The sequence below is a fragment of the Mytilus edulis genome, chromosome 5 (genome assembly GCF_963676685.1).
Source record: "Mytilus edulis chromosome 5, xbMytEdul2.2, whole genome shotgun sequence".
NCBI classification, from domain to species: Eukaryota; Metazoa; Mollusca; class Bivalvia; order Mytilida; family Mytilidae; genus Mytilus; species Mytilus edulis.
In genome coordinates, this window is record NC_092348.1 from 447,060 (window position 1) to 467,750 (window position 20,691).

General features: G+C 31.7%; 1 protein-coding gene across 5 annotated transcripts in view; it reads left to right on the plus strand.

The window, feature by feature from the left end:
• Positions 1–18,186, plus strand: part of LOC139522711 (putative per-hexamer repeat protein 5) — a 28,893-nt gene extending 10,707 nt beyond the window's left edge. The window contains exons 9-23 of one of the 5 annotated variants that reach the window (XM_071316183.1): positions 895–1,140; positions 1,662–1,741; positions 1,786–1,819; positions 3,427–3,642; positions 4,185–4,214; positions 8,324–8,440; positions 9,216–9,278; positions 10,300–10,344; positions 10,976–10,990; positions 11,755–11,787; positions 13,518–13,691; positions 14,556–14,663; positions 16,314–16,388; positions 17,206–17,317; positions 18,019–18,186. In XM_071316183.1, the coding sequence (XP_071172284.1) occupies positions 895–1,140; positions 1,662–1,741; positions 1,786–1,819; positions 3,427–3,642; positions 4,185–4,214; positions 8,324–8,440; positions 9,216–9,278; positions 10,300–10,344; positions 10,976–10,990; positions 11,755–11,787; positions 13,518–13,691; positions 14,556–14,663; positions 16,314–16,388; positions 17,206–17,317; positions 18,019–18,145 (1,475 nt within the window). In that variant the 3' untranslated portion in view covers positions 18,146–18,186. The other 4 variants (XM_071316185.1, XM_071316181.1, XM_071316184.1 and 1 more) reach the window with 4 other exon arrangements.
• Positions 18,187–20,691: the final 2,505 nt, after the last annotated feature.

Consider the following 20,691-nt stretch of genomic DNA (forward strand, 5'->3'; position numbering starts at 1 on the left):
CGCCGAGCGTTTTTAATATTTAAAATTTAACTGTCGAGAGTGGATAAATATCGTATTACACGAGGTCTAATGGTGGAATCTGTTTCTCTAATGGTTTTTAAACAATACGCAGGCAAACTTTTTCCTTCTTTGCGACTGATCTGCAAAAAGACGTGTTCTTTCTATGCGAGTCATCAGGCATGGTCGCCTTTTTTCATGCCGTCACAATAGGAAATTCAGAGGAAAACAAGAAAATTCGACGTCATAATCGGATTTTAACCAATGAAGAACTGAGATCAAACGAACTACACGTTGATTAAATTTTTTATACAATGGGTGCAGAAAGGGATAAATTGACGACGAATTAGGGAAAAGCTTTTATCTTACTTTACAGTATGAGAAAAAAGGACAAAATTACATAAAAATAGAATTTGGATGTTTACTAATTCATAGTTTAGTCTATACGGTACAGGGGTTTCCTTTGTGGATATTGTCTCATAGGCAAACTCATTTATCCAACTTTTTTTGCACGATCTGTGTGATTCAAATTTACTAAAAAAAAGATGTGTTAGACACCCTATTTTTATTTGCTCATTTTGTAAATTAATGTCAATAGTTTCAGGAATATATTACTGAAAGAAAAGGAATTGTAGTTCTTACTTACATGATTATTGTTATTGTTTTCTTATTCATATGGAAGTTGTTTTAGTATTCTTACTGACATGGATTTTTGTATGTTATTCTTACTTATATGGATGTTGTTATTGTTATTCTTTTTTGCACAGACTTTGTTTGTTATTCAAACTTACACGCATGTTGTTATTTATGTTTTTACTTGTATAAATGTTGTAAGAATTATTGAAGAATCGCTTAAACCAAATAAGAAAAACTTATCATACAATTTATACATTTAAGCTGGTGGATCTTATTACACCGGAAGGTATGTTGGACAGACTGGAATGGGGACTGGTACTGGAATGGGAACTGGTACTGGTACTGGAACAATGACAGGAACCGGAACCGGACATGGAACCATGACAGGAACTGGAACTGGTACTGGAATGGGAACTGGTACTGGAACTGGTACTGGTACTGGAACAATGACTGGAACTGGTACTGGTACTGGTACTGGTACTGGAACAATGACTGGAACTGGAACCGGTACATACAGTTGCTTTTTGATTCCCTTTTGATGAAACGTTACTTTTAATAAATATGTAACAAATTAAATGATAAGACCAGATTTAAAAATTTAGTTGTTTATAACTGTAATTTCATCAAAGAATATGTATTACAATCATGTAATTTACTGAATTGAACTGGAATGTATATATTGGATTTTTGGTTGTTTGAATTGTTATACATCTTTTCATAACGTGGCCTTTATTATAATTATGGGTACGAGTTATGCCCATTCTTGAATGTAGACACCACCTGATTTTTAAATCAAATATAAATTGAAAATACCAAAATTATAAACATTTATTTGTAATAGATCAATCTAATGGAACAACAGTTGATATCCATTTAATCACAACAGACCATAAAAAAAGAAAATTTATGAAATATATTCCTTCCTTATCATTAAAAGCTTTCAAAATGATTTCATGTCATGAATTGAAAAACAAAAATCACATCAATTTTCTTTTTATCACATTGAGAAACATTCTTTCGTATTACAGTAACTTGTGTTGACAACAAACCAAACTGTGCCGATTATGCACGAGGTGGAGCATGTACAGATCCCAAATATGCAGGATGGGTCAAGGACAATTGCGCAAGAACCTGTTTATGTTGTAAGTATAGGTCAAGGACAATTGTGCTAGAACCTGTTTATGTTGTAAGTATTTGAACTAGTAGAATACAGATGATTTTAATATTAATATGTCAGATATAAATAAAAGCAACAGTAGTATACAGCTATTCAAATGTCATGAATCTATTAAGAGAAAACACAAATCTGGGATACAAACTAGAACTGAAGGAAACACATCAACTATAAGAGGAAAACAACGGAACAACAGAAACATTTAACTGCAACAAAAACAAACGCCAACATACATAGAAACAGACATTTTGATAACAACGGGTATATTTCTAAATTGGTTGAAGCTTGGTTTATAGCTAGCCAAACTTCCCGCTTATATGACAAGGTTAAAGAATATCGCTAAAATGACAACGCTAAGTGACTGGAATACAGCACAACAACAAAAATGCAAGAACACTTCGCAAAGAGAAATGCATAAGAATTTTTTTTATAGTGCATTAAAACATGTAAACTTCAGAATAACAACGGACATCTTCCATTAACCATAAAACATCAAAATGAACCGCTCACAAAAGGAACAGATTGCGATCCGATACGTCGAGAGGATTGGTGTTTTCTCTCTGGACAGTGCATTGTTTAAAAACAGTTTAATGTTTGAATTAATTTAGCATTATTTATGCTCCATCGATGTTAATGAGTTCACACAAGCTCAATCTTTATCTGTCGAATATTTCCTTGTCTTTCCTTTTCTAGTTATGTGTTTATCTCCTGTTCTTTGAGTGAAGAATTGGATTTACTCATTCGGTCACCTTCCTTTATTTACTGTAAATTCTAATATCATATTCATCATCTAATTTAATGTGCGTTTTCTTATTTTCATGTGAAAGACGGTAAACTAAGGAATTCATCAATTGCAACCTAAAATTAAATTGAAAAAGTAAAATGTATGAAAACAAAGAACAGTAGTAATTCTTCTAATACCGAAACTAAATCGATTACCACGATAACACGACATATCAAGTACATTATTATAATAAATGTTAATTGTCCACCAGTGGCACTTCAATGTGGGGATAAAGTCTCATTCGTCTAATTGCACCATGTGACCATGTCCTTATAGACAGATCACTGCGCTGATGTGCTAGATTTACAACAATAAGATAGCATCAGTTTGTATATGCATAATTTAGCGTTCTACAATTTTAAACATTGCTGTTGGTATGAGGTCGTGCATCAGCAATATATATAAACACCATCAATTATGCGTTTATGTGCCATATTAATCCCACCTAACAAAAAAGTGATGGGTCCGTGTGCTTGTTTTCTAGATATAAGCCTTTAAAATTGTGGCGCGAAATTGTTCTTGCTAGACTTTCCATACCTATATCATTTGCACCTTTTTTCATTAGAAAAGATATGAAGAAATAACAAGAATTTTATAGCACTTTTTAAACTATTTGTAATAGAATAATGAAAAGAAAAGTATGGGTTAGTGGGGGAATTTTTGTAACGGCATTACATGGATAAAATCAGAGGGTTCCGAATATCTGGGAAAAAATCAAACACACGAGGAGCGAACATCCTTAAAACTTTATGATTGAAATAGTCAATTAATTATTGTAGAAGACACACAATCTGGACAGTACAAATAGTAACTATATTATTTCTGACTAATTTAGCAGGAGGATCAATGTATACAGGACAACCAATGACAGGAACTGGTACCGGTGGTACCATGACAGGAACCGGAACTGGGGGAACTATGACCGGAACCGGAACTGGCGGAACCATGACCGGAACCGGAACCGGAACACCAGGTACGGGAACCGGAACAGGTGGTACAATGACAGGGACAGGTACAGGTACAGGAGGTACCATGACAGGGACAGGAACAGGTAGGGAAATATAAACAAATCTACTGTTTATATATGACCGTTGAAATATCCTTCCATAATGACATGATTCGTAGTAAGATAAACTTTAAATAAACAAAATTTAATCTAATTTGAAAAATAAGAAACACAATTCAATGTTATCAAAAATTAAGGCAAACAAAAGAAAAACTTACTGAAAATCCGAAATTGATAAGATTTTTACTTTTACATAATTTTAAGTTGACCTTTGAAATCTCTTTTCCTATTATTATTTTTCTGAATCTTAATGTTTCTTATACTTATTGGTTATTGTTTCGCTGGATTTGTGTCTCACTGAAGTAAACCCTATATCTCCATTTATTTAAAAAGAATATTTTCATTAGTTCTGACATACTAATTTATAAGCTTAGTATCTTTAATGGCGATTTAGTTGACTAAACCTAATGGAAACAATTTTGTTTAACAAAAGGCCGTTTTACTTTCGATGCGATGGATCAGTAGAATTTATCATCATTTGAATATAAGCGAATTCTTTTGGCTGACATAATTGTGCATATTAACAGGAGGCACTGTCGTTTCTGGATCGTACACAGGTAAGTTCTTGTTTATTCGCTTATGCTTCAGGGAACAGTAAGTAAAGCTTCATGTTTTCCACATGGCTTATGCGTCAAGTCACAGTAAGAAAGCTTCATGTTTTCAACATGGCTTATGCTATTATACTTTTATGGTAAGATGTCGTGTCTAATGTATAACGGTATTAAATCAAGGAGTATACGACAAATGATATTATCTAATCAAATGCCTTGGTATTATCATGTATGGCATATTCAATACATTTCGGTTATTTGTATCATAAAAAGTGATAAAAAGTAAAATCACAAAAATACTGAACTTAGTGGAAAATCTAATTGGAAAGTCCATAATCACATGGCAAAATCAAATAACAAAACACATAAAAAACGAATGGAGAAAGAACGTTCTTTCTATATTTTATATCTTTGATGAGTTTTTCTCTCTAATTACCTTCATCTAAGAAATCTACCCATCAGTATTTTTGTTTGTTTTGAAAACGACACATTTTGATATATATAATTAGCAATGCAACTTATTTCAATTAATTTGGTAAAATATATTATTTCATCGTATAGTTATAATGTTCTTACATAATACACAAATACTTTCGATCTGTTCACAAATAATTGAAAAAAAAAGTATTATTAGTGGAACACCTAAGTTGTTTTTCTAAATAATTGTTCTTTTCATTTGTCTTTTTCTGTGATGTAGTGAAATAAAACAGGGAGATAACTCTGTAAAGTCAGCTAAACGTTTTAATTACGTTGTGTTGTAAAAGGAATATTAAGCTTCTCAATGATCAAAATTGGTGTAGTGAAGTAAAACAGTATTAAGACCACCAATTATTTCTTCCTTTCATTTTCCTAAGATCATTTCTTAAGACACTTGTTTTGTATCTTATTTCAAAATTCAATGATTGCAAGTTTTCTTCAAAATATAACCCGTTCGACATGTTCAAAATATAATCCATTCAACATGTTCAAAATATAATCCGTTCAACATGTTTAAAATATAATCCGTATACAATGGGAGTAATTTACATGCAGCTTACGCACAAGTTCTGTTACATTTATTTTTTTATTGATTTAAAAAATATGTCATATAAATTAAATTTTGCATCACACAATTAAAAAGTAAAGAAATCTGAACAATTCTGTTAAGAGCGTTTATACTAGTCAACAAAAGAAACGATACACGACTTTGGAATAAAATGTATCAAAAAGTATTAAATATTTAAACTAATGAGATACACTATTTTAAAAAGCTTTCATTGCAATATATGCACATATGATAATGTAAATCAAAACCTGTCGGAAAGTAACTAAATTCCGTGTAAACGATTATAGGGTGCCAATTTTTTTTGCGAAAAGTTTTGATTAAAAATCAACACACAATTTTCGAAGTACTGAATGAATTTTCAAATTGGTTTATAATATTCAATATGCTAAGTTATGTTTATGTTGTAACTAATGGGTTGAAATATTAAATTTTTTTTTTAATTTTTGGTAAAAAATGTTTTTTGAAACCTCAAAAATGCAAAAAAAAATTCTTTTCGTCTAAAATCAATGCTTTAGATATGAAAACAACACACTGTTAATTTGGAACCTTTCTGATTGGTTTTAATATCGTTACCGATTATTTGAATTTTACTTTACGCATTGTAAATTGATTGATAATGTATATGTTTCGGACCATATGAATATTTATACCATACGCGTATGGTCATGACCATATGAGTATAATACTCGTTCGGTTATTAACGGGCCGGACCATATGAGTATTTAGACCATTTAGGTATTTTTTTCAAATTACATTATAAACGTTTCAATAATACAAAAACTTGATCTAAAAAAACAAATGATGGTTACATTACAGTTTGTTAATTTTATAATTCAAAAGTTACGTAAAAATTCTATATTGATGCCGTAGTTAGTTTTCGTGGCTAGTTAAATTCTTGCATGTACGCTTGGGTGATATTTACCACCACACGGTATCCTGGCTTTTTTGACTTGCGAGTCTTGGAAGTGCACGATCCTTTTCAGTTACACCTTTTGTTTGCGAGTGAAAAGCTAGCCTTTTTGCAGCTGCGTACAGTGATACCGAGGTCTTTGACCATTCTGATCTCTACGGTGTTTTGGACTATTTTAGATCTCGGTCTATTTCTGAAATTTATTCTTACATACTTTTGACTTTTTAACCCTGTATGCTAACATTGCCTAGGTAAATTTTAAAATTATTTGTATGCACATTGAACGACAAATATATGTGACGTATAAAATTTTCTGACGTCAAACAAACAAATCAATGAATGTGTATGTAGATAGATGTTTTTGTGTTCTGTTAAATTGTTCCTTTTAAAATTGTTATACGAGAATGACTGATGTACCCATATTTTGACTATTTTATTTATTTTGTCTGTTTAGTTAACGCATCAATGTAAATATAACAGAATTTGATGAGACTGTCATCAAAGTGAGAGGGTTAGCGCTATAAAACCAGGTTAAACCATCATTTTCTACATTTGAAAATGCCTGTACCAAGTCAGGAATATGACCGTTCTTGTCCATTCGTTTTTGATGCGTTTTGTTTTTATTATGCCATGTGATTATGGACTTTCCAAAATGATTTTCCTCTAAGTTAAGTATTTTTGAGATTTTACTTTTTTTTTTAAGAAGCTCTTACTAGACCTCAAATATCTCAAAATGACTGCAATACACCATATTCACAAGACATTTTAAATAAACTATGTTACTTTTTAGTAACTTCTTGTGTAACAGTTCATTAAGAAATTTTTTGGAATTTAATTATTCAAGTCGACATATTGCCATTCGCCCGTAATAACAAATCGACAATGGCCATCAGTATAAAATGTGTTTATTATAGTTTTGACAAGTAAGTAAAATAAACTTTCTGAAACTTCTAATCTTTATTTAGTTAATCTTTTTATCATAATATAATAATAAATTTACCTATATGATAGCGTCTTTTTAATGAACGGTCATACCATAAGAAGAGTTAAGAAGTAATAAAAGTAAGCTTAAACAGAATGTTAATTACCCAGACCATACGCGTTCAGTCGGACCATATGAATATATACCCATATGGTCATGACCATACGCGTATGGTCCAAAAACTCATATGGTCTGGAACATATTCATTTTAGCGATTTCTTGTGGGGCTCAACTTTGCTTTACAAATAAACGAAGAAACTATGATTTAAAAAAAAGAATTGATGGCAAACATGGTCTTTACCTTTAAATGAGATGTTATCATCATTAGTTGGAACTTCTGTTTTTGAAATTGTCGTTTTATGTAAATTTTGTCAAAAAAAATATATTTCGTTAAATGACGTCACGAAAGCAAAAACAATTTTTTAAAAGGATTTATATTTCCATGGTCATTATATATATTACTATCTTCAATATTGGTCTTATAAACGGAAAACTTCATCTTTAATTTGAAAAAAGTCGTGTATCGTTTCTGTTGTTGACTAGTATATATTGCTTATTCTTAAGAGTACCCTGCTGGCATGATGTTTTATTCAAAGTTTGCTTTGCATCTGCAATTTTACCTTAATGTTGTCGAATATCAGCTTTGGCTTACTCTTCGAGTTTTTATTCTTTATGCATACTGATTTATCAGTGTTTACAAAGTGAAATCATGACTATCTTAAGGGCGAAAAAGTATCAATAAAAAGTGAGGGACCGCATATCACAGTACCGAATTTAAGTCCGCATTAAATATCTATGTCAAGGATTATTCAATAAATTAAATAATGTATATTATAGATTGCAAATGGTATTCCACACTTAGTTGATTTAGCCTTTTCAACGCTTTTTTATCCGAACATCACTGATGAATATTTCGAAGACGAAACCCGTGTCTGGCATACACAATTGTAATTCTGGTATCTGTGATGAATTCATTCATATGAAACATTATTTGAACAATTAAATTTATTGGAAATTAAATGAGTTTAATATGAACTAATACTTATGTAAAGGAGTATGTTATGTTCATCAAGAAATTGTTTAATTGTAATGTTGTTTGTAATGTGCGTCATTCACAAAATTATCTATTAGTAATGTGTTGCGTCATATGATTAATTCACAATATTATCCGATTACAGTGCTTTGTGTCGATCACGTGAAGAACTGTGCAGACTATGGACAACAAACATGTAATGATCCAACATACGCTGGATGGGTAAAGGACAACTGTGCCAAAACATGCAACAAATGTGCATGTAAGTATTGTCTGAACCAGAGAATCATATCATCAAATATACTTACATATTTATTTGATGACATGTGGAATTATACACATTTAAAAAACTCAAAGATTATATAGGATCCGTAACTTAGACAACATGATCGCTCAACTGATCAGTTGTAAGTTTAGGGCCTCAAGGTAGATTAGTGAATGCTATTTGAGTCACCCTCTTTTAATAAAGTTATTACTTACTTTCTTATTTACTTATCAGAACCAATGTATACGAATCTTGTTATGACGTCGACAAATTAAGCAAACGAAGGTACAAAATTGTCGTTATGACTCGACAAGATGCACCAAAACTAAATGATAAAAGAACAGAGCCTTTAATTTTAATGGCATCGGAAAACTGAAAAGAACAACCGTACCAAAGTTTCTGTTCAATTTTGATTTAGTCAGTACACTACATTATTTTACATTCTTGCCTTTGAATTGAGCAAATGACCATCATTTACAGGTTATGTTATTATTCAACATAAATGAATCTCACATTGCATTTCATCATTGATAAAGCAAATAAAAAAGAAATTAGATTTTTTATACATCTCGTAGCTAGTGCCCCTTTAAAGGTAATGATAGCAGGCATTTGAAAATTTTTTTAATATCACAGACTGATAAATGAAATGTTTTTCGTGAAGAACAAATGTTTGCTGACTGTCATTGAAATGTGCTTTTAATAAATAATGAAAAATAAATTCTTAACTTGCATTGAAAAAAGACATTTATTAATGATTAGTACGCTTTAATAGATTTATCAGGATCAAGTAACGGTGGTACCGGATTTATTCCGGTCTACACTCCAGATGGACACGGTTGGTTTTACAACTTTATTTGTTTGCTTCGCTTAATGCTGTCATCAAATGTACTTTACAGCTTCAATGGCAACCGCAGTTTGAATATAGAACGCAACCTATTATTAATTCTACAGAAGTGTGATGTTTACGATTGATATTATTCAATGATATCAAAATAAGCAACAAACAACATTCTTATGAAAAGATCATATGCCACACGTCTGAGCCTTAGCCAAGGAAAGGCATGCTTTACTTTTAACTGCTTTTCTTCGAAGACAGCAAATGCTTCTTTGTGAAATTTTAGTTTGTGTAACAGTATTGACCAAATCACATTTTGTATGAAGTGCAGAAGTGATTCATACTAAAAATGAGCACAAGATCTACTCTATTACAAGCTTATAAATTTAGATAAAAAGAAGAATACTATTCTATTCATATACAAATGAGCAGATTTGGTATTATTGTCAAATATACACTTTCTACCACAGTGAAACAAATTTAATGCTTCAGCCATGGAATAACAGTTTCGTTTGCTTTCATTTGCATTGTTGTGACATCGTCATGGGAAGGACGTGCAGCATGAATGTTGCATTTTATTGTAAAAAAAAGTTTAATTTTTTATTTGCTTCTTATCATTCTATGCCAATCAAAAGTACATGTTTTATGAATCATTCATCGGATGCAATTATATGATATTTTATGTTAAATAATTATGAGAAATCAAATTCATAGCAAACTTTAAGATGGATGAATCATGAGTAAAAAGATATATAATTATAAATGATGATTTCATATCTAGAATTGGCTTCCTTTTAAATTTGATGCTTTGATCATGGGTGTTAGTTTGTAACCCGGATCCTCTAATTGATTTATAACAGGGGTATACTACTGTTATTGCCATTATTGAATATTTTGAAATACAGCTGTTTGTTCCGTTATTTGATTGTATGAATTTCATGAAAAATTTGTATCTGCTGTATATATACTAACACATTTTATTTTGACGATGATATAAAATTAACTTTTATCACTTTTGCAGTATACACTGGAACAAAATACACAAACACTGGAACACACTATCCAGGTAATTACAGACTAAAAATCCTTGCCAATACCCATAATTACTAGGATATCATATTCCTATAGTCTAAGTTTGGAAAATAATGGAAAATAAGGTTCAACCTTCTCCAACGTAGTGACTATAGGTTATAGGCCGTTCTGTTTAGCATTGTTGGTTTTAAAAATATCATATCCACCTTATGTTATTTTGTGTCGTAGAGCATAACTGAAAAAAAAAGATATTATTAAAGCAATACATTTTGACTTTTGACATTTGATTCAGTGATACGGTTACTTGTTTTAATAAACATTTATGAAATATATCATGATGAAGAATGAAAAAAAATGTGAATTCTGTAATAGAAAATGAATACAGTACTTTATTAATGTTATGCACCCGAAACTCTTTTTCTGGATTAACCTTAATCTGGAAAACACAAAAAACGAATGTTGTACTGCACTCTTAGGTATTTTTAGTTTGCCTTAAATCAAATGATAGCGTTTTCGTTATTCACAATATATATTGGACACTTGCTTTTTACAATTAAATTATTTAATGTCATTAAACAAAACACAAAAGATAATTTTGATCAAGATAATTAAATCTAACAGATAAGAAAAAAGTCTTGATGTGATGACATACTTTTATATTTTAGGTGGAACCATGACAGGTAATTATAAAGTAGTATGCTTTTAATAGGCATCTTGTTAAATTAAAGTTTCGGCTTTTTTCATAATTGCTCTTTATTACGAAATACCCTTTCATTTGTTTTCTTGCAAATGGTGACTGTGTGGATTAGGGGTACACTTTTTGTAATTCTATTTACCAAAAATTCGTTTTTTTCGTCTCTATAAAATATTTAATGACGATTTAAGCTACAGGCAATTAACGGACTAATCCAATTTGAGTGGTTTCATCATGATAAGGGGACAAAGTCCCCTATAACAGTAGAAAAATCAATTAAAATATATATATATATAAAAAAAAATCGGGAAAATGTCCCGTACTTTTCATTATACTAATGAACTCAAAATCGTTAACTTTTTTTTGGGTCACTTTTCTTAATTCCCGTATCTGCGCATAAATCTACTCCCCTTTTCCGGTCTTTGCATGAAACTTTGAGTAAAATATATATGTATCAGTCTAGTATGATATAGGAAGGAAAGCAATACCAATTTCATTTTTAATAATTCCTTGATATGAAAATACGTTAACTGATGATAGCGTTTCTTTGTTTACATGACGTCATAACTTAAATAACGTCAAACTAAAATCCCTAACAACAGAACCGAAATCGGAAATGGTACGGTGTTTTACGTTTTGAAATTAAAATATGTTTGAATTAAAAAAAAAAATCATACATACTTCGTCCCCTTTCACAGTTAATGCCTGCCTCATATTATATGTTACTGCAATACCTGTATTAATTGATAGGTACTGGAGGAACAGGAACAGGAACATTTACAGGTAAGTCTGTGTATAGATGTTCGTAATCAGCTTTGGGATTTTTGTTCTTTAAAATTGTAAATGTCATGTGTCCGAAGCGCTTTTCTTGGTTAACCTTCATCAGGAGCTCTCAAGGCCAAATATTCCAAAGCCAAGGATATATAAGAACTCAAACAGTTGAAGAGCTATATGAACGAAAAGGACAAAGAAATAATAGCCAAATCCAAATTTAAAAACATAAGTAATTAATGACAATTATTTGGCCATTAGTTTAAGAGTTTGGGTCTATCAAGAATAAATTAATTTGAAACTAAAGACCTTTTAAAACAAGTCTTCGAATCTTTGCTTGAATAATCAGTCTCCCAGCTTCATGCGAGTACTTTGGGGGTCTTAACAACATTTCACCTTACTTCGGAACATTAATATAAATTATGAATAACGAAAGATGGCTTAAAAGTGCAATGTAGTAGGTTTTGGCAATATATAATTATTTACCGTACACGAAATGTTATTTGAGGCAAAGATTTGATTTAAATTAAAAAAAATAATTGAACATTATTGCCCTCTAATCAAGTCTGCAAACTCTAAAATTGGCAGCACAGGTGTATATTTATGTAGGGTCTCAATCTCATTTTCTTAAATGGCACATCTTAATCTTCATTAATCATTCGTCACTTCCTTTTTGAAAACGTTCCTACCGCGTTTTGGTGAGAGAATATAAGTCTGTTATTAGCATTGCTTCTATCTCAATTTGTCATCCATTCCATCAACATTATCTTTAGATTGTTTTCAACTGTTGCTCTTGTGTCTGTTTGTATCCGGTGTATTATCTCTGTGTCCTCATCATGAATTTGACAGCTCTTTTGTCTATGTGTCTTCATGTTGTGATTACAGCTATAGCTATAGCTACTGTCTTTTTCTATTTTTATATTCTGTTACACCTTTTTCATGTATCTCTGTGTCCTATACCCATGTTTGGAAATGACACTGTGTCTATGTGTCCTCGTGCTGTTTTCTGTCTAGCTCTTGTCTATATGTGTCTGTATGTTGTTTACACTTTGCTCTTGTCTCTATGTGTCCTCGTGTGTGTTTCCAACCTTGATCCTGACTCTGTGTCTTCGTGTTGTTTTCTGTCTTAATGATTGCTCTTGTATGTGTGTTGCCTTATGTTGTTGTCAACTTTTATAATGTCTTTGTGTCGTCATTTCGCGTCAAACTTTGCTCCTGTCTCTTTTTCATCTTTGCTTCCTCGTGTTATTTACAATCATAAACCTGTCTATGTGTCCTTTTTTGTTTTCAACCTTGTTTCTGTCTCTTTGCTTCCTCGTGTTATTTACAATCATAATCCTGTCTATGTGTCCTTTTTTGTTTTCAACCTTGCTCCTGTCTCTTTGCTTCCTCGTGTTATTTACAATCATAATTCTGTCTATGTGTCCTTTTTTGTTTTCAACCTTGCTCCTGTCTCTTTGCTTCTTCGTGTTATTTACAATCATGCTCCTGTATATATGTCCTTTTTGTTTTCAACCTTGCTCCTGTATAGTATCCTAGTCCTGTTTTCCATTATGTTCACATCTTTCATATTGTGTTAGAACGGAGATCGTTATTAAAATAGTAAGTTATTTACCATAATCTAACACGACTTATAATGGTTTACTTTTACAAATTAGGATTTGGCTGGAGAGTTGTCTCATTGGCACTCATACCATATTTCTTATATCTAATAATAGATTTCAAACTTTTAATTCGGATAGGCACAGGAACAGGTACTGGCGGTACTATGACCGGAACCGGAACCGGAACTGGAGGTACAATGACCGGAACAGGAACTGGGGGTACTATGACAGGAACTGGTACCGGAGGTACTATGACAGGAACCGGAACCGGAGGTACTATGACAGGAACCGGAACCGGCACCATGACAGGGGGTAAATTTGTACCATTAATCTAAAGGGGTGTTATTTCATGACAGGGGGTAAATATGTACCATTAATCTAAAGGGATGTCATTTCATGACAAGGAGTAAATATGTACCATTAATCTAAAGTCATGTTATTTCATGACAAGGGGTAAATATGTACCATTAATCTAAAGGGATGTCATTTCATGACAAGGAGTAAATATGTACCATTAATCTAAAGTGATGTTATTTCATGACAAGGGGTAAATATGTACCATTAATCTAAAGGGATGTCATTTCATGACAAGGAGTAAATATGTACCATTAATCTAAAGTGATGTTATTTCATGACAAGGGGTAAATATGTACCATTAATCTAAAGGGATGTCATTTCATGACAAGGAGTAAATATGTACCATTAATCTAAAGTGATGTTATTTTATGACAAGGGGTAAATATGTACCATTAATCTAAAGGGATGTTATTTCATGACAGGGAGTAAATATATACCATTAATCTAAAGGGATGTTATTTCATGACAGGGGGTAAATATGTACCATTAATCTAAAGGGATGTTATTTCATGACAGGGAGTAAATATGTACCATTAATCTAAAGGGATGTTATTTCAAAACAGGGAGTAAATATGTACCATTAATCTAAAGGGATGTTATTTCCTAATTTGTTTCTAACAAGTAAGCAATCTACAGTAAGTAGTTTTGAATGCAGCGACCACGTTTCGGCTTGTGATGTTTAAACAATAAAAATTCACTCAACAAAAACAACAAAAAGCATTGATAAATTAATTGGAATAACAATTTTTAAAGATCTATTTAAAAAAAGGTATCATTTCTTCTTATGTATTATCTATTCAATTAGCTGGTTTTTTTCAGGATCATGTGTCGACAAACCAGGCACAAACTGTGCTTCCTATGGAAAGACCGTATGTACTGACAGTAAATACACCGGATGGGTACAAGACAATTGTTGTGCATATTGTGGTATATATTAACCTACATTTTTATTTGTCGTTTTATGCTGTGAAACATTTTGTGTTTTAATATTCTTTTTTTTTGAGAATTTGAGGCAGGAAAAAAATTACAATAGTATCATTGTAAAACAAATACAAATTACATTTTTCACAGACTTTTTTATATATAGTTGATAGTCATATGTTGACGAGATACATATACAATATTATGTCAATTTCAGAAAGAAAAAAAACCTTTTTTTGTATGAGGTTGAGAAACTGGGGAAGAGCGCAGGTTGTACCGAGTCCTTCCCCAGTTTTGCGCAGAGTACAAAAAAGTTTATATTTTTATGACAGTGACCTTATATTGGTTTTATACTGCAACTAAAATTAATACATTAATAGCTCTCTAAATCGTAACACAAATGTCAAACCTATTTTCATCCCTTAATGGATCCCTGATTGTGGAGAAAGTGTTCCATGATGAAATTGACATTATACAAAATATAGCTATGCTAATATATTTAGGAAATAAACACAGGTAGATGCAGTATTAACATAAAATATTGCTTGCTGTCTTCATGATATTTACCCGGATCTCTTATAGCTGACTTTATTGTATGTATTTTGGCTCATGGTTAAAAACCGTACAGAGACCTTGATGTGCTAACATCAATTAAACTATGGTTGAAAGTTCTCTTGTTTTACATTACTATGAAAAACGATAACAATAAACTGTACCTCAGTTATTCAGGCTCACATAAATGTAAGGCGGAGGATGATTTATGATGCAATAATTTAGTATCAATGGATCTGATTGGAAGACAGCAAGTTTTAAATTTTCTATCTTCATTTGTCTTCTTGTATGTAGCTCCGGGAAGCCGAAATTTTATTCCTGGAATGTGCTTTTGTTTTATTTCTTTAATTGAAAATATAAAAACTTACCTTTTTTTTACCATATTTGGTTGTGTTCTGAGTCAAACAAGATACCTGAAATCGACCTATGTTTACATCATTTGACACCGGAAGCGTTGATGTTATCGCTGAATTTTCGTTTTTTGAAATAGTCCTCCGAAATAATGACTAAAATGGACTGATATTAGAATAGAGATAGATAACTGTATTGTATTTAAAGCTAGGCCAAGGTAAAAAGACAAAGACATTATCGCTATTTGAGATTATTCGACATCTGATCGAATACTAAAGTACTAGTAACTTGCATCAATTAAAGTTTTGACATCATACAGCAATAACTCTTTCTTTGTGGCGTAAGATGTTTTCTCTTGTGACGTCAAAATTAACGGAAACATCTGTGATGACCATTAATAGCTGACAAATAGCTATAAGGTGTATATAATTGTGGAAAAAAATACAACGCAATGGCACCAAAAGCGAAAAACGACCAAATATACAATCAACATTGTAATTAACATTACATAGAAAACTAATGACGGCACAACACGAACCCCTTAGGTAATCTGATCGGAATGAAGGGCGGAAAGCTTAGACTGATCGAGAGAGATTTCATTTCGGATAGAGAAACATGTTATTTGAATATCCCTTATGAGACAGCTGATTTAACAAGCCCATTATACATAGACTTTCGATACTGATACATTTACAATATTTCCATCATAGACTTGACAATATTAAGAATTCATAATTGATGTATTCATTTTAGCAACAAGTGGAATGACCAGCGGTGGTACTATGGTAAACACAGGAACTGGATCTGGTCATGTTGGACAATCTACAGGTATGGTTATAGTCATACATACATGTATATAGGTAGCTTTAGACTGTCATGTTGGACAATCTACATGTATGGTTATAGACATACATATATTTATAGGTAGCTTTAGACAGTCATGTTGGACAATCTACAGGTATGGTTATAGTCATACATATATATATATATAGGTAGCTTTAGACAGTAATGTTGGACAATCTACAGGTATGGTTATAGACATACATATATATATATATATAGGTAGCTTTAGACAGTCATGTTGGACAATCTACAGGTATGGTTATAGACATACATATATATATAGGTAGCTTTAGACAGTCATGTTGGACAATCTACAGGTATGGTTATAGTCATACATATATATATATATCTTTAGACAGTCATGTTGGACAATCTACAGGTATGGTTATAGACATACATTTATAAATAGGTAGCTTTAGACAGTCATGTTGGAAATTGTTAAAGTCATACATATATTTATAGTTAGTTTTAGACAGTCATGTCTCACCTATAGTAGACATGGTCAATACTTCTGACAAACATTGTGATACATTATAAGTTAGTTAGAATATCAGACTTAAGATGTTAACAAATTGTTTAAGCTTATTTTTAATTTTTATGGTTTTACAAGCTGTGTTAATTGTTTTTTTAGATTGGTGTTTATAACCTTGATTGCCAATCTGTTAGTTATCTATTTTAGTTTGTGTGTAAAATAAAGGCAACATATCATTGTTCGTTAGTCATAAATCGATTCATTGAAAGAAAATTCGGTCACAAACCAAAACTGAGAAAAAGCATCAACTATAAGAGTTATCTATTTTAGGTTGTGTGTATAATAATCAAGTATATCAGCAAGGACAGAAATGGAAGGATGGTTGTAAATACCAGTGCACATGTACCAACGCCTCATCAGGAATGTACAACTGCCAATCTTTGTAAGTTAATGGACGTGTTCAAATGCAAAAAGATGGGCTATACTAAATACCAGTCGTTGTTATTGTTTGGTTTTCATATCAATATACATCTGCACTAAACGGGACTGCATAATGACAATCATTGTTATTTATTGTAACTTTGAGCTATAGTAGTTTTACGTTAGCAGGGGTATGAAGTAAAAATTGTTGAAAATAATAAAGTGACCTTTAACCATCAGAAGTCCAAGTAACAGAACCAATTGCAAAATAAACATCAAGTAGGAATTCACAATCATTTAAAAAAATAGTACAAACCTTTTAAAGAATCACATATCGCGTCAAGGTTTTTGTCTGAACTAGTTTTAAGGGTTTTAATAAGTTAAGACGCATTTATTACTTTGATTGACATAAGTTGGAAAAAAAGAGAGTATCACTGTTTAAATTTCTACATTAAAAATAATCACTATTTTAAAAGTGTTTTCGTATGATTAATATTTCCAAACTTCCTAGGAAAACATTGTGCTGAAAACGGTAACTCTTATTAATCATTAACAAATCATTATGATAGGATCAAGTTTAATGCATCACTTTTTTCGAAGCATGTCATCAGATTTCTTCAACTCAAATATATAAAGTAGCACAAGTATTAAAACTAAGTAAATAATCGTATGAAAACTTCATTATGACTTTTATTTATATCTTTTTCCTTTTATTTATTGCAGATGTGTTCAGTTTAACTTACCTAGTGTATGTACAATGCAGCAACCAGCAGCAGGAATGTGTTGTCAAACCCCCAGTTGTCCTCCAACCGTACAGATTCAATATCCACCAGGATATACCCCACAATAACAAGGACATATAATAGATCATTAAATAGTGGATTTTTAAAACTTACTTTTTATTCAATCCCCCCCCCCCAAAAAAAAACCTAGCTGAGAATTAAAAAAAAAAATAAGGGCAACAGTAGTATACCGCTGTTCGAAATTCATAAATCGATAGAGAAAAATCAAATCTGGGTTACAAACTAAAACTGAGGGAAACGTATCAAATTTTTGAGAACTACGACACAACAGAAAAACAACCCCAAAATGTAATACACACAGAAACGAACTATAATGTAACAATTGCCATTTTCCTGACTTTGTACAGGGCATTTTATGAAAAAATGGTGGGTTGAACCTGATTTTGTGGCATGCCAAACCTCTCGCTTTAATGGCAATGTTAATTTTAACATTAAAATGACAACATTACACGACAGGGCTACAATAAATAAATGGGAGAAAATATAGGACAAAGAAACAAACGAATAATAGCCATCAAAAGGTACCAGGTTTAAAATTGTGTACGCCAGACGTGCGCTACCTCCACACAAAACTATGCTCAGATGAAAAAAGTTTGAAAGCCAAAACAAGTACAAAGTTGAAGATCGCCGAGGTTCCAAAAAGTTGTGACCAAACGGCCAGGGTTATCCGTCTGAGACAAAAAAACATCATTATTATCAAGAATAATACATAGTTTTGCAAACAGTAAATTTAATAAAATGACTATATAGTAGATATACATGATTAAACTGGAGTCGGGACTAGCTATAGAATAAAAACGAATACATTACAAAATCACAGCCGTGTTAGTCAAAGCCATTGCAACTCCCAAAGTGACGTCACATTTGAATTTTTAAAACGTGTTCCGAAAATTAAGAAAGAATTTGGATGAAAATCAAGAATAGATTTGTATGACTTATCTAACTTATATTAATAACAGTGAAAATTATAATACTAATAACTAACTGTAGTAGTAATTAGATAATTAATTGTATTATTTAGCGTTGTCGGCGTTTCTTCCGATCAAACTGCAAACCAAATATATCGTGTAAATTTCGTTGATCCAAAATAAAATCTACCAAATGAACTGAATGATTAGTTATTCCCAACATAACACACGAATACAACAGAAAAAAAAAATACGATTTACAACTACAAACGTTAAGACATTTGACAAAATCCGATGACAACATCAAACACAATTTCAAAACCCAACAAATGAATTTGGGATGGAAACTACCGTGCCACCTCTTAAAGCAATACGAATTCACACTCAACAAAACATTCACACTCGAGAATAAGTCACGTTTGATAATAAAAAGATCAGACGACGTAATGGCAAACCACAATCTAACATGTGGTAAAAATGTCCTTGGTTAGTTTGGACAAAGATACATCGTATGGTTCAACCTATTCGTAATGATGTCCGTAAAATTTACGAAGTGTCATTTTTAATCTGTCCTCCTCATAACTTTGTCGGAGCAGTTTCTGCGCTAGGAACACACTCCTGTATATGAAGTCCGTAATACTTTTGTTTGGATACAACAGTGAACGTTAGACCTATCAGTGATGCTTATATCAAAACATCGTTAAGGTTAAATTATTTACGACGTGTAAAACATTGAAACAACAAGTATAAATAGTGCTACCGAATCTGACTAAGGTGCCCATGGAAAGAAAGTCATTTTAGTGTTTTGAAATGCATGTCTCACATGCCAAGTTATCTGCCTTGTATATTTGATGAGTTTTAATAATGGTAACACATATTCCGCAGACAAAGCCTTTTATAATATACATGTAATTAGGTGAGGCACGTTTCGCTATATAGATGATGTTCTCTCACTAAATAATACAAAATTTGGTGACTATGTTGAACGAATCTATCCTATCGAACTAGACTTACATCTAGACATTGACAATGAGGGTCGGTTTAAAACAAAACTTTTGAAGTATTAAACTTTGAATACTGGATAAATCACATGGTATGACGTATTTGATAAATCACATGGTATGACGTATTTGATAAATCACATGGTATGACGTATTTGGTGAGAAAAAAAAACCAACACTTGATCATTAAGAAAGGAGTAGGTCCAGTAAGACCCCTTTTTGGCCCAAAAATATAGCAGTTTTACAAAATTGTTAAAATGAAAACTTTTAGTTATTTATTGGACAGTAGAATGCTTCTGCTGCATAAATATGGGCTGTTTTTGACAATACAATGCACAAATATCGGGTACTAGCACCAATAAGTCATGCTAAATTACTGAAATCTTCATAATTCTAGCATTTTAGTTAAATTTTAGACGGTTTCCGAGTAAAACGAAAGTGGCCGCATTCGTGTTCATCCAAAATATTGAAATATAAGTTGTATTTGATGATAATGCATAACATATATAAAGGTTGACGATGAACACGGATGCGGCCACTTTCATTTTTGACAAAAATCATCTGAAAAGTGACATTTTTCGGCATATTTGGTAGATTTTTAAAATTTAAGCTTGAATCGTGTCGTTTTTAATGACTAAATTAGTTAAAATCTTTCACATAAATTAATTGAATCAAATGAAATAG